Genomic DNA, 15,786 nt, shown 5'->3' with positions numbered 1-15,786 from the left:
AGGGAGTAAGGCAAAAGACGGAAAATTACAGGCCGATTAGCCTAACCTCGGTCGTGGGCAAGATTTTGGAGTCCATTATAAAGGATGAGATTTCTGAATATTTGGAAGTGTATAGTAAAATAGGGCAAAGTCAGCATGGTTTCGGCAAGGCGAGGTCATGCCTGACAAATCTGCTAGAATTCTTTGAGGAAGTAACAAGCAGGGTAGACCAAGGAGAGCCAATGGATGTCATCTACCTGGACTTCAAGAAGGCCTTTGATAAGGTGCCACACAGGAGGCTGCTGAGTAAGATAAGGGCCCACGGTGTTAGAGGCAAGGTGCTAGCATGGATAGAAGATTGGCTGTCTGGCAAAAAGCAGAGAGTAGGGATAAAGAAATAACAAGGTGCAGAGCTGGATGAACACAGCAGGCTCTGTAAGAAGGGTCCAGACCCGAAACGTCTGCTTTCCTGCTCCTCTGCTGCTTGGCCTGCTGTGTTCATCCAGCTCTGCACCTTGTTATCTCAGATTCTCCAGCATCTACAATCTCTGAGTAGGAATAAAGGGGTCTTTGTCAGGATGGCAGCCGGTGACGAGTGGTGTTCTGCAAGGGTCGGTGCTGGGACCACAACTTTTCACTTTGTACATTAATGATCTAGATGAAGGAACTGTGGGCATTCTGGCTAAGTTTGCAGACGATACAAAGATAGGTGGAGGGACAGGTAGCATTGAGGAGGTGGCGAGACTGCAGAAGGACTTGGACAGGTTAGGAGAGTGGGCAAAGAAGTGGCAGATAGAGTACAACGTGGGAAAGTGTGAGGTCATGCACTTTGGTAAGAAGAACAAAAGCATGGACTATTTTCTAAATGAGGCAAAAATTCAGAAGTCTGAAGTGCAAAGAGACTTGGGAGTTCTAGCCTGGGATTCTCTCAAGGTAAATTTGCAGGTTGAGTCAGTCATCAGGAAGGCAAATGCAATGTTGGCATTTATTTTGAAAGGACTTGAATATAAAAGCAGAGATGTACTACTGAGGCTTTATAAGGTGCTGTTCAGGCCACGTTTGGAGTATTGCGTGCAGTTTTGGGCCCCATATCTCAGGAAGGATGTACTGGCCGTGGAGCAGGTTCACGAGAATGGTCCCAGGAGTGGAAAGCTTAACACAAGAGGAACGTTTATGCTCATTGGAGTTTAGAAGGATGAGAGGGGGGGGATCTAATTGAAACTTTCAAAATACTGAATGGCCTGGACAAAGTGGATGTTGGGAAGATGCTTCGATTGGTAGGAGAGATTAGGACCTGAGGGCACAGCCTTAGAGTAAAGGGAAGACCTTTTAGAACGGAGATGAGGAGAAACTTCTTCAGCCAGAGAGTGGTGAATCTATGGAATTCGCTGCCACGCAAGGCTGAGAGGCCAGGTCATTGAGTACATTTAAGACTGAGATTGATAGGTTCTTCATTATCAAGGGGATCAAGGGTTACGGGGAGAAAGTAGGAGAATGGGGTTGAGGAACTTATCAGCCATGATTGAGTGGTGAGCAGACTCGATGTGTCGATTTGGCTTAATTTCTGCTTCTTTGTCTTATGGTCTTATAGACCGGTGAGTCTGACATCGGTGGTGGTCAATTTGTTGGAGGGAATCCTGAGGGACAGGATTTACATTTATTTGGAAAGGCAAGGACTGAATAGGGATAGTCAACATGGCTTTGTGCATGGGAAATTGTGTCTCACTAAGTTGATTGAATTTTTGAAGAGGTATCGAAGGGGATTGATGAGGACAAAGTGGCAGATGTGATCTATGTGGACTTCGGTAAGGCTAGAGGGCATAGGTTTAAGATGTGAGGGGGTAGATTTAAATGGGACCTAAGGGACAACTTTTTCACACAGGGTGGTGCATTTGTGAAATGAGATGCCAGAGGAAGTGGTGGAGGCTGGTACAATTACAACATTTAAAAGGCATCTGGATGAGTCTATGAATAGGAAGGATTTAGAGGGATATGGGTCAAATGCTGACAAATGGGACAAGATTTCTTTAAGATATCTGATCGGCATGGACGTTTTGGACCGAAGGGTCTGTTTGTTGTAGTTGGGATTTACACAGCCAACTGAGGAAACTGATCTCTAAGTAGGAATGTTGAAACAGGACTAAGCGTATGTAGCCTTTTTGGGAAGGCTGGTGAAGCAGTGATTTACTTGTACATCTTTCAATCTTATTCAGTGCTCACAATGTGATATCTTATTATGGGGAGACCAATGCGGACTTGGTGACCTCATCTGACTATCACTCAGTTCGTAATTATGACCCTGGCCTTCCGGTGGCTTGCTATTTTAATGCGCCATCTTGCTATTGTGCTCACATTTCTGTCCTGAATCTGCTGGAATATTCCTCTGAAGCCTAATTCAGGGTGGAGGAACAGCTTGTTATATTTCATTTAGGCACTTTACAGGCTTCTGAACTCATCATTTGAGTTCAACAACTTCAGACTATGAAGTATATTTGTCTCCTCCCACCCCAGTGTCTGGTTTTGCTTTCAGTGCAGCTGTCCAGTATTCTCTCTCTTGTCTACCATTACTCCCTTTGCCTTTTGTTCTGTGGAACCCATGATCTCTAATCTCACTCTATCTTTAATTTTCTGCTGATCTTCCCCTCTTTCAACTTGTTCCTCTCCACATTTTCTGACAATATAAAATTCATCTCTTTTTCACGTCCCTCCTCAGTTCTGAAGAAGACCTATCATATTGAAATTTTAACTCTCTCCACAGATGCTGCTAGGCCTGCTGAATTTCTCTAGCACTTCCTATTTTTATTTCAGATTTCTAGCATCCACAGTATTTTGCTGCTGTTAGTTGGGTTTTTAATTATTAGCCAATTTTGTTTAAGTAGGGGAAATTGTACAACACTTTTTTTGATGAAGCAGTGTCTGATTGCAGTTAACCTAGCATCCCTGTAGATTTTAAGGTTGATGAGGTGAATTGCTGTATAGTTAGACTGTCACTAGACTTGCTTAGTGTATTTCTACCATTATATTTTATATAACAAAAGACAGTCTCAAACTAATGTGCTTTAATATTGTATTAAATATGGTCTTTGTTTGCTCTTAAGCCATCTCTGGTTTACTACATTACCATATTTGCTAGCAGTTTAAAAAGATATGTTGTTCTTATACACAATTCAATTTTGGAAGGAAGAAGAAAATTACAGATGTGATTTTTCACCATTTAAATCAATGCAGCAAAATCTTGGGCACTTGTTCCTGTTTGTCTCAGAAATCTTAATGACCATTGTAGCTGCTTCATTCTTAAAATATTGATCATATTAGGAGAGTGAATTTTAGGTTGTAAAATATTCGGCCGTGGTACCTGTGTTTAACATCTCTTAAGTTGGGACAACCTATTAACAGTAGCACACAATTATATCATCAACATTGATACCTCTTAAATCATTCATTATTGCTATTAGTATGCTAAATAAACTATTGCAGCATATGTCAGTGCATCTCTGTGTCTTGAAAGTAAATGTTGAAATTGGTTTCCTTGGCCCTAAGCTTTGTATCAAAGTTTTAATAGGAGGGGTTAAAATGTAATGATCACTTTACATTTTTTACAGTTTGATTTTCTCGTAAACTTGGCAGCTGAATATATAGAGCAGTATCAGTGTTACATATACAGTTATAAAGGATGGAATTTCACTGGAATTGGACTGATAACATTGAACAATGCAAATGTAATTCTTGCTAAAGGAGATGTTCATAGCATTATCAGAAATGTTTGTATATTTAGTAAAATACTGTATGATATTGTTAGAGTGGTAGTTCTTACTTACTATTCATGTCATGAACCAGATGTCATTTACATGGCTCATTTGCTATATGAAATGGTGGCATGAAGGACAGCTCATACACAGAAGACATTGGAAGGGTATTCTACAGCAATTGAACAGCAAGCAATCCAAAATATATTTAAATAATAGTCTACATATTTTAACTCTCTGCTTTAACTGTTTTTTTTTTGTGAGCTAGCTAAAGATGTTCTCTCAGTTCGCAAACCAGATAAAAATTGTCCAAACTAGATTGTTGTAGAATTAAAATAAGCTGTCCTAGTTACTGTTTTCCCAATAGGCTTCCTTACCTGTGTTGAAATCAAAACTAATTTTGTTACTACTACTTAATTATTTTTTATTCAAACCCATTTTTAAAATCTCAAAACTGGAATTCCTTGCTATCATTTTTCTGTTCTATAATGCAGCTGGATGAGAAATTAAATAACTGTCTTTTTAAACACTACTGTTTGTATCTGCAGTATATGAATCTTAAATATGATTTAGAATGAACTCTTGTCAAATGTACTCGAGTACAGTGAAAAGTTAGCAAGTCGCTTCTTACGGTGCCATCTTAGGTACCAGGGTACCCAGATGTAGAGTCTTGTGTACAAGTTCTTGAGGAAAAAACATTAGAAAAATAAAGAAATGTAAAGTCCAGAAATAAATCATAAAAACAAGAGAAATGATAGTTCAGAATAACAGTCCTGCCAACCCAGAGCACGCCCGGGTTTACCTCCAGGCCAGGAGTGCTGTGAGTTGAGTCCATCCTGAAGCTAGGACCTGGGTCCATGCTGAGGCCAGGGGTCTGCGCTAGCTTTCAACCTGGACATGACTGATACCGCCCGAGAACGGGAGGTTTAAAAAAAATAAAACAAAAATGTGAAAAGAGAGTGAGAGAAAGAAAGGAAATGGATGGAGTGGATGAGTTCTGGCTCAGGAGTCCTACTCTGCTGCCATGTGATGTTCATTTGGCACTACACTGTCCCTCTATATTAGAAACTTTGCATCTGTGCACAATTTCTGATTATAAGATATTATGCCTTGTTCTTGGTCTATATTAACGGTGGAAACATGAAGCTTGTAATGTTGTAATTAGCTTTTCTTGCTTGTGGTGATACTGTGATGCTTTAGCTTTGCATCTTTTGACTCTTTATACTGAAAAGAAACCATTATGCTCCATCCAGTTTGATCATATTTTCCAAGTTTTTTGAAGATATTTCTGTTCAATGATATTGACGTGCACACTGCACTTGATTTTCACTGGCCACATTCCATGCCCTTGGGACATTAACTAATAGTAACTAAATGAACGTGTACACATTTTTGTAAACCACTGATTGGTTAGTGAGGTCTGAGGACAGAATTCAAGTGAGGAAACATGATTATGTTGTCACACAAAAGTGGAGCACAACATGGAGGCGACACACCAGTCCAGAAGCACTTGGATGAAGGGGATGAGCAAGGATATAGGTCTGGCAGACCTTGCAGAATTACAAGAGAATCACTATGGAAGAATTAGTAACGTGAAACTTTTGTTTCAGATGTTAAACTCAATGTTTTACTGAGGTTTAATTTGCCTTACTGATTTAGGAAACATGGAGTCAAAGCCTCTTTGGAAAACAGACCGTTAATTGAGCTGATAGTACAAATATGTTACAGAATAATTTTCTCTGGTCTGGAACAGGTCCAAATTAATTATCTATTCAGTATGGATTGAACAATCTAAATTTTTTGTATTTTAAATGGTTGTGACTGAACTTGTCCAATATATTAGGCCCAATAAACCAGAGGTAAAAATGACACTGTATGCCATACTTTGTATCATCATCAGATTGCTATTTTGATCAATTGTAGAGCTATAGTAATTATTTAATGATCAAAATAATCCCTCAGTGATACTCTTTTTCAATTTAGGTAAAAATATCTCTTGTCCACTGTTACTACTAAATTGTAGTAGCAGCATTTTAAAAGGTAATGCCACTTAATTTGTTTAACTTTCCAATTTTGTGTTGATTTTTCTTCATTTTTTCTGATGTGATGATTTATGGTCCATATGTCCCAGTAGTATTCAGTCCCATAATCACTGATCTTATTTAAGTATTTAACAAAGCTGTCAGTCATAGACAATTCTGATCTATAATATAATCTGCTATTTTTGGATACCAGACTATTAAAGCTTGTTCTGTTTACCTGTGATAGAAAATTCAAAAGGTCCTTGAAAAGGTTGCATTTATGTAATTGCTAAGCAGGTTGTTTACATGAGATAATTACCTATTTGTAAAATATCCCATGCTGGTTATTTCAGGATTATTTCATGACAATACTTGGAAATCCACTAGCATTTATGCAGAAATATTTTCAAACTGTTTATTTTATTGAAAAATACATTATGCAAGATTATGGATGTGAAACTACAATTTAAACCAAGAGCAATTTTAGGGTAGTAGGTATACAAGTTATACGGGGGTATTATCAGAAAACTGTTGATCCAGAGATCCAGATAATGTTCTGGGGACCTGGCAGATAGTGGAAATTGACATTTTTTTAAAAAACTGAAATTAAGAGTCTAATTATAGAATTCCTACAGTGCCGGAGCAGGCCATTGAGCCCATCGAGTCTACAGCAACTCTCTGAAGAGCATTCCTCCCAGTTCCACCCCCTGCCCTATCCATGTAACCCTGCATTTCCCATGGCTAATCCATCCAACCTGCACATCCCTGGACACTGGGCAGTTTAGCATGGGCCAAACCACCTAACCTGCACATCTTTGTGAAAGGAAACCCACGCAGACATGGGGAGAATCTGCAAACTCCACATGGACAGTTGCCTGATGCTGGAATTGAACCCGTGTCCCTAGCACTGAGGCAGCAGTGCTAACCACTGAGCCACTGTGCAATGGTGACCACAAAGCCTTTGTCAATTGTTGGGAAAAAAAAATCCATCTGGTTCATGTCCTCTTGGGAAGGAAATCTGCCAGCCTTATCTAGTCTGGCCTACAAGTGACTCCAGGCGCACAGCAACGTGGATGACTCTTGATAATTAGGAATGCACAGTAAATGCTGACCCAGCCAGTGACACCCACATTCCATGAATGAGTAAAAAGAAATCAAAATCTTGGCTGTAAAGGTTTCTACCCTATCCTTACCTTAAAAATAAGGCAAGAATTGGGTGATGAAATGCCTGGTACTTAAATAGGGTACATGTTCTCTTTTCATCGACTGAGTATTTCTCTCCACTGATGCTGAGTTTCTTGACCACTTTGCTTTTGTTGTTTAATTCTCTCTCTCTCTCTCTCTCTGGAGGGCTGTTCTAATGGCAGGCGTAGGGTAACCAAATTGATAGTTAGATTGAATATATTTTCTTTCCAGATGTAAACAGATGATAATCTCTGAGCACAAAATCTTTTTTATCCTGTGATTGTGGATTCACCCCTTACCTCTCTCTACTCTACCCAACCTCTCTCCACACCCCCCCCTGCCCCTCACTTAAAATGGAGTGGATAGAGTTGCTGATTCTGGATGATGAAAGTGACAATTAGTGACATTCTTTAGTCAATGGATTTCATTTTGATTTCCTTTTAAAGAGGAGAACATGTTTATACAAAAACAATTGTGGGAAATGTTAGTTCCAAAAAGCACAACTCAAATCTCAAGTCACATCGTTTTGTGAGAATATGACCATACTGTCAATTTCTTCCTGCACTTTCTGGACACAGTAGCTTCATCCAAACTTTTACCAAACACAAACAAAAACACTAATGTTGAGGCTGCTGTCAAACAAAGATCACAGATGTCATATCAAATTATATTATTAACAAATCCCTAAAGTATCATTAACTTTTACCAATGAGAAAGTAGCTTTCGATAGCCATGCATTTGATGTTTAATGGAGGAGATTACTGTTGGGTTCCAGTTCTTAGATAGCACAGATAATCTGATTTGCTAACATTCCACTTTTTAATCTCTCCCTTCTAGTCTCAAGCAGCAGTAGAAGGTCGCAATGATGTTCCCCTGAAAGAAAGTGAATATATAGTTGGTGAAAATACTGGTAAGTATATGGAACAAGATAAACCATTTATCTCTATCCTTTCTGGTGGACTGTGAACACTTTGCCCTGCTTCAATCCTCCTAATCATTTAATCCGGGTGATACAAACAGCAATAGGGTGAAATTGAAGGCAGAGAAACTGTATGAAATACCTTTTGAGTTCTGAAGTTACTTTAGCAAAAAGTATCAGGTATATCTTTCTAACATTATTGAACTCACTGCTCAGCTACATTTTAGTAGTGATTGCAAAGGCTTTCCAATATAATCCTCTGAGCTAATAGTTCCCTACTCTCTATTTAGATATTTTGTCCAATTTTAATTCCATTTTCTGTTTCAAAAGTAAATGGATTCATTATATTGTAATCTTCAGCTGCAGTGGGCCCTACTCTGGTTTTGGGCAGAATTCACAGCACTGAGTGGTTTTCTACAATGCAATTCTTAAATGTAGTTTTTGGCTGTTGGGCTTTCTCCAACTGGATATCTTCCATTTTACTCCTTTTATGTGTTCCATTGATTTAAAATTTATCACGAGAGAGAGAGCAGTTTAGATTCTACACTGGAGAATTAGCACTATGGAACTGTCAAATTGCCATCTCAACCTTACTGTTAAGTTAACTAACTTCAATATGGTCTCGTGCATAAATCTTTCAGCACAGCAATCCCCGGGTTACGAATGGGTTCCATTCTTGAGTACATTTGTAAGTCGATTTGTACGCAATTCATAAAACAATATAAACAGCTGTTAAGTATGAGCAAATGTTTATATGTCTGAACTTTAAAATTAATATTAAAATATGCCTGTAAATCAGACATTCGTAAATCGGAGACTGCCTGTAACTTGTGTTGCAATTAATATTCTGATATTAATATTGAAGTTTAATCCATGATAAGGACATTATAAAATAGCAGCAAGAGTAGCTTCAAGCCTGGTCTGTCATTCAATAAGTTCATGGCCGATCTGATTGTGAACTGATCTCAACTCCACTTTGCTGCCTGTGCACTAACTCCCACCACCCCCAAATAAAAAGTGTCGTCACCTCCCTAATAAGTCAAACGTGTCTGATTTTGCCTTGAATATCTTCAGTTATCCAACCTGCATGCCCCCGGGATAGAAAATTCCAAAAATTAACAACTCTGTGATGGAAGAAATTTGCTCTAAGCTCTTTCTTAAATTGAAAATAATTTATTTTGAAAGAACTCCCTTGCTCAAACTCCCCCATGAGGTAAAACATACTCTCCACAGCTACCATGTCACGTTCCCTTGTAATCCTGCATTTCAATTCGATCATCTCCCATTCTTTCTAAACTCAACGGACTATAGACTTTCAACCTTTCCTCATAAGACCACCACTTCAACCCGGGAATCAACCAGGACCTTCTCTGAACTGTCTCTAATGCAAGTATATTCTGCCGTCACCCCCCCACCCTTAATTAAAAAGACTAAAACTTTACACTGTACTCTAGGTATGGTTTCACAAATGCCTGTATAGTTATAGACACATACATATTTCATTCTGTTGCATGTTAATTTTTGTGATTAATGAAAGAAGACACCCAGATCCTTCCGTATTGCAGCATTCTGCCAAATTTTTACCTACTCCTGTAAGCAATATTTGCCTCTTTTTAAGATTCTGTATATTCTCAACTTGTTTTCCTATCTGTTATTATGTCATCAGTAAATTTGGCTACAGTACACTTGGCCCCTTTATCCAAGCCACTACTTGGTCCTTGTGATGCTCCTCTACTTATTCTTTTTGATCCTGTAAATGATCTAATTATCTAACTCTGTTTTCTCAGTCAATCCATGCTAATATATTGCCCCTAATGGCTCCAATACCATAAGCATTCATCTTGCAAAGTAAGCTTTTATGTGACACCTTATTGAATGCTTTGTGGAAATCCAAGCACACAGCGACTACTGATTTCCCTTTATCTCTCTTGCTTGTTAAGTCTTCAAATAACTAATAAATTTGAAAATGATTTCCCTCGAAAAATTAATTTTACTCAGCTTAATTGTACTTTGATTTTGTAAATCCCAATTATCTCCTTAATATTAGCTTCCAACATTTTGCCATTGACAGATGTTAGCTAACTGGCGTATTGTTTTCTGCTTTCTGTCTACCTCCTTTCATGAAGAGGTGATATATTTGCAGTAGAGGTCTGAACTTGACGGTAATGACGCAGTCTAACCTGCAGAGAGTCAGTCATTAGTTTCTGATTTAAACATCTCTTCTTTATTACAGTGACCCACAAAGATGGATCATTCAGATCAGAGTTGTCTAAGCTTCTAATTGTCGCTCGCACACGCCATGATGAACTGTGATTCGGATGACTGACTTTGTAATGGTTGAAAGAATTAGAAATGTTTTGAAATAATTCCATTCTGAGCTGTGTGGGTCAGCTAATGGGAATATTTTGACATCCCCCTATATCCTTTGTTTTCAGCCTCCTTTTCCTAATGGAGCAGCAAGATAGTTTAGACTCGTGAATCAAGGAGTTTAATGCAACTTAGTTTGACATCGTAGGTGAGCTGTTGGGCAGGGGCTAGACTGACATTCTTGCGGTCTCTCCGCACCCCCCCCCCCCCCCCCCCCCCCCCACAAAGCTTAAAACTGGAGTCTTGGATAACAAGATACCTCACAGTATCTTACCTAGAAAGAAGCATGAGAGTGTCAGTGGATGATTACTTGAGCCCTGGGAAATACCAGTATTCTGGTGATTTAGCCAACTAATTCAAACTGTTAAAATTACCACATACTCATACGTCTGATACAGGATTTAATCAAATTTGTTAATTATTCATTTAAAAAGTATATGCTCCTTTCCAGTGCAGAGATCTTTTTTAAATTAGTTATGATGTATTTGATCAGTTAACATACACTGGGTGCTCTCTGACCCTAATGCAGAACTACTTCCCTTTGAAACGCCAAATGAAAATGAAACTTACCTCTAAAAGTCAGAATAAACATAGACTTACATAAGATGTCATGCAAAAATGTTTGTATATAAAGGTTTTCAACAAATTGTTTTGTTAAATGTTATAGAGCTCATCTCCATAGTTCCTGAGAATATGCTGTGGTGCAAACAAATTTTCATGCTCTATTGGATTTCCTCCATAATCAAAGATAGTGAACAGAGACTGTAATTTTGGGACCACGTATGCCTTTATGTACTGCGATTAGTTGCAAGTACTGTGATACTCATGTGATGTACCATCTACAGATTTTATTTCTACTTCGCTCATGATCCATTGTTTTTCTTTTATATGCCAGAGCTCAGATAAAAAGAGAAATAAATTACTGATGTCAACTCATTTTGTATCTTACTTCATGAATGTTTGAAATTCACTTGTAATTTTATAACACATCTCTGCAATAGTGACTGCAGCATATAGTTTGAGATGACGGTTTTAAAAACAAAGTCTGAAACACTTAATTAAAAAGATGATTCTAAAGGAGATGAAAATTGAATAAGGAAAGTGAACTAGAAAAATTTGCAGGAAAAAAAACAAGGATATACAACAGTTGGAAAATTTTCATCTGGGGATTGAGTCCATGAGAGATATGTTCCATGAATAAACAAAGGCAAATTAGTCAGTAATGACACACCATGGACAATAAAAAGAATAAAATTGGAACTTTGTTTAGATACATTAATATATACAGTAAGTAGAAGATAAAGTGGAATATAAAAGATTAAGGAGGAAGTTAAAAACAGCAAGGAAGGCAAAGAGAAAGATATTTAAGAAATAGGAAGAGAAATAGTGAAACATAAAGAAATATCACCTTGAAAGAAAGTACACAAAGCCAGATAATAGCAGAATTACATATTAAAGCAGTTATTTTATATCTATATCTATGGAGACTGACAATTTTTTTGATTTCTTCCAAAGTTAAAAAGGAGAGAGATAGAGAAGATGAAAGCCTTGATCTGGATAAAATTCATCTCAAGTTACAGAATTCATTAGAAGAGTGAATTCTGATAGAATAGTGGTCAAACTCAATTAATGTATTTTTAAAAAGGAAACTATATCAAGCAAAGGAAACTAGACCATTTAATTAACATTAATGGTATGAAAGATAGAAAAAAAAATTAAGATGTGACAGACTCAAAACATAATAGCCTGAATTTAAAAAGAGGATAAAAGTGTAGACAAGAATAATGTACTGTTCATGTAATTGAATTAAAATTTCTATAAGACCCTCTGTACAGTACTGCATAATAAATGCAATGCAGAGATCAGTACACTGAGTTGGGCAAGTAGCAACAGATGGAAATCTGGATATAAAATAGAAAAAAAGGTTAAAAATACTTATTCTGACTGGTGTTTTTGTGATAGTTACCTGGGGATAAAGCTATCTTGGATTTAGCATTGTGTGATGAGACAGGGTTCATTAGTAAAATAGTAAAAGATCCATTAGGAAATATGGTCGTACGACCATTGAATTCCAATTTCAGACATGTACCTTCCACTTTCACAGTCAATTACGTAGATATGAGGGTAGAATTGACTCAAGTTGATTAGGTCAATACAGTAAAAAGGTATGGTGAAAAATGAACAGTGTAAGCCATTTTAAAGAAACAACTCAAAATGTTCCAACTAAAAGTTCCACTTAAAATAAAAAATTAAATATGAAAAACCCAACTGAGGCTCACTCAATAAGTAAGTGATGGTATTAGATTAAAAGAAGAGGCTTATGCTGCAGAGAGCAGTGGCACATCTGAGGGTTTTGTGTATTTTAAAAACTCCCAGGGCTGTCAAAAAGTTGATGAGAGAAAAAGAAAAATCAAATGTAAGTTAGCCAGAAATAAGATTTCAAGAGCTCTAGCAAGTATATAAAGAGTAGTTAATTAAACGTTAGTCTCTTAGGGGATTGGTTAAATCAGTTGGATGGCTGGTTTGCAATGTATAGTGATGTTATCAGTGCAGTTCAGTTCCCAAACCAGCTTGAAGGTCCTATTTTCTCAACCTCATCACTTGCCTGAGGCACTGTGACTGTTGGGCTAAACTCAATGAGAGAGTAGCCCTATGGTCCTCGGGATTACGATGACTATACTTTGTCTCTAATAGTAGACACAGGCAAAATTATCATAGGGAATGAAGAAATGGCAGAGTTCAACAAAACCTTTGACAAGATTCCACATAGGAGACATATAAAGAAAGTAAAAGCATGTCGGATCCAGCGTAACATGGCAAGTGGATCCAAAATTGGTTTAGTGGCAGGTCAGAGAGGGTGGTGGTAGAAGGCTGCTTGAGTGACTGGAGGCCACTATACAGTGGCGTACCACAGGGATCAGTGCTGAGTCATAGTCATACAGCATGGAAACAAACCCTTTAGTCCAACTCATCCATGCTGACCAGGTTTCCCAAACTAAATTTGGCCCATGTACCTCTAAACTTTTCCTATTCATGTACCTGTCTGAAAGTCTTTTAAATGTTATAACTGTACCTGCATCCACCACTTCATCTGGTAGATCGTTCCAAATATGAACCACCTTGTGTTTGAAAACGTTGCTCCTCAGGTCCCTTTTAAATCTTTCCCCTCTCACCTTAAAATTATGCCCTCTAGTTTTGGACTCTCCCACCCTATTCACCTTATCTATGCTCCTCATGATTTTATAAACCTCTATAACGTCAACCCTCAACATCCTACACTCGAGGAAAAACGTCCCAGCCTATCCAGCTTTTCCTTATAACTCAAATGCTCCAGTCCCAGTAACATTCTTGTAAATCTTTTCTGCACCCTTTCCAATTTAATTACATCCTTCCTACAGCAAGGCAACCAGAACTGCGCACACTACTTTAAAAGTGGCCTCACCAACGTCCTACAACATGACATCCCAATTCTGTACCCAATGCCCTGACCAACGAAGCCAAGCGTGCCAAATGCTGTCTTCGCCACCCTACCTATCTTTGAAGCAACTTTCAAGGAACTATGTAGCTACACCCTTAGGTGTCTCTGTTTGAAATCACTCCCCAGGGCCCTTAACTGTGTAAGTCCTGTCTTTGTTTGGCTTCCCAAAATGCAACCCCTCACATTTATCTAAATTAAACTCCATCTGCCGCTTCTTGGCCTGTTGGCCCAGCTGTTCAAGATCCCATTGTAATCTTAGATAACCTTCTCCACTGTCTACTATACCACCAATTTTGATGTCATCTGCAAACTTACAAATCACGCTTCCTATATTCTCATCCAAATCTTTTATGTAAATGACAAACAGCGGACCCAGTACCGATCCCTGCGGAACACTGCTGGTCACGGCCCTTCAGTCCGAAAAACAACCCTCCACCACCACCCTCTGTCTCGTACCATGAAGTCAATTTTGTATCTAATTGGCTAGCTCTCTGGGTCCCATGTGATCAAACATTACTAACCAATCTACCATGCTGAACCTTATCAAAGGCCTTGCTAAACTCCCTGTAGACATATACTGCTCTGCCCTCTCCAATCTTGGTCACATCCTCAAAAACTCAATCAAATTTGAGAGACACGATTTCCCATGCACAAAGCCATGCTGACAATTCCTAATCAGTCCTTGCCTTTCCAAATCCTATCTCTCAGAATTCCGTCCAACAACTTACCCACCACTGACGTCAAACTTACTGGTCTATAGTTCCCAAGCTTTTCCTTTCAGCCTTTTTAAAATAAAGGCACAACATTAACTGGCATCTAATCTTCCAGCATCTCACTCGTGGCTGTTGATGATGTAATATCTCTGCTAGGGCCCCCACAATTTCTTCCCTGGATTCTCACAATGTCCTGGTAAACACTTGATCAGGTTCTGGAGACTTATCTACCTTGATGCTTTTTAAGACCTCCAGCACCACCTCTTCTGTAATATGACCTCTTTTCAAGACATCAGTATTCATTTCCATGAGTTCCCTAGTTTCCACATTTATGTCCATAGTGAATACTGACACAAAATATTGTTTATTGTGTCTCCCACATCCTGTGGTTTCATACATAGGTGGCCTTGTTGATCTTTAAGGGGCCCTATTCTCTTTCTAATTGCTCTTTTGCCCGTAATGTACTTACAGAATCTCTTTGGATTCTCCCTAACCTTATCTGCCAAGACTATGACACATCTTTTTGCCCTCTGGATTTCCCCCTTAAGTATGCCCCTACTCCCCTTGTACTCCTCAAGGGATTCACTTGATCACAGCTGTCTATAGATGACATATGCCTTCTCCTTTTTCTTGACTGTAGCCTCAATATCTCTAGTCATCCAGCGTTCCCTACTCCTACCAGCATTGCCCTTCACTCAAACAGGAACATACTGTCTCTGAAATTTCATTATCTCACTTTTAAACCTTCACTGCCCCCCCGCCAGTCATCCCTTTACCTGTGAACAGTCTACCCCAATCAACTTTTGAAAGTTCCTATCTAATAGCATCAAAATTGACCTTGTTCCAATTTGGAACTTTAACTTTTATACATGGGCTATCCTTTTCCATAACTATTTAAAAAATGATAGAATTATGATCGCTGGTCCCAAAGTGCTTCCCCACTGACACTTCAGTCACTTTGAGGGGAGGAGGCGATGACTAGTGGTATTATAACTGGACTGTTAATCCAGAGACACAGATCGTGTTCTGGGGACACAAGTTTGAATCCCACCACGACAAATGGTGGAATTTAAATTCAATACAAAAAGAATTGTGGAATTAAGAGTTTGATGTTGACCATGAATCCATTGGTGACTGTCCGGAAAAAACACCTATCTGGTTCACAGATGTTCTTAAGGGAAGGAAACTGCTATCCTTACCTGGTCTGTCCTACAGGTGATTCCTTTTGCTCCTTTTCTAGTAGGTACATCTATATATTGATAGTGAAAATTTTCTGGAACTCATTAACAAATTCCTCTCCATCCAAGCCCTTAACATTGTGGCAATCCCAGTCTATGTTTGAAAAATTAAAATCCCCTCCTATTACAGCCTTATTATT

General features: G+C 38.5%; 1 protein-coding gene across 1 annotated transcript in view; it reads left to right on the top strand.

The window, feature by feature from the left end:
- Positions 1 to 11,153, top strand: part of mydgf (myeloid-derived growth factor) — a 44,221-nt gene extending 33,068 nt beyond the window's left edge. Inside the window, exons 5-6 of the mRNA XM_020526507.2 lie at positions 7,769 to 7,841; positions 10,084 to 11,153. Of these exons, the coding sequence (XP_020382096.2) occupies positions 7,769 to 7,841; positions 10,084 to 10,163 (153 nt within the window). The 3' untranslated portion in view covers positions 10,164 to 11,153. The remainder of the gene's footprint in view (positions 1 to 7,768; positions 7,842 to 10,083) is intronic.
- Positions 11,154 to 15,786: the final 4,633 nt, after the last annotated feature.

Source organism: Rhincodon typus, chromosome 29 (assembly GCF_021869965.1).
Source record: "Rhincodon typus isolate 14 chromosome 29, sRhiTyp1.1, whole genome shotgun sequence".
NCBI classification, from domain to species: domain Eukaryota; kingdom Metazoa; phylum Chordata; class Chondrichthyes; order Orectolobiformes; family Rhincodontidae; genus Rhincodon; species Rhincodon typus.
This window is presented reverse-complemented; position numbering and strand designations above follow the sequence as displayed.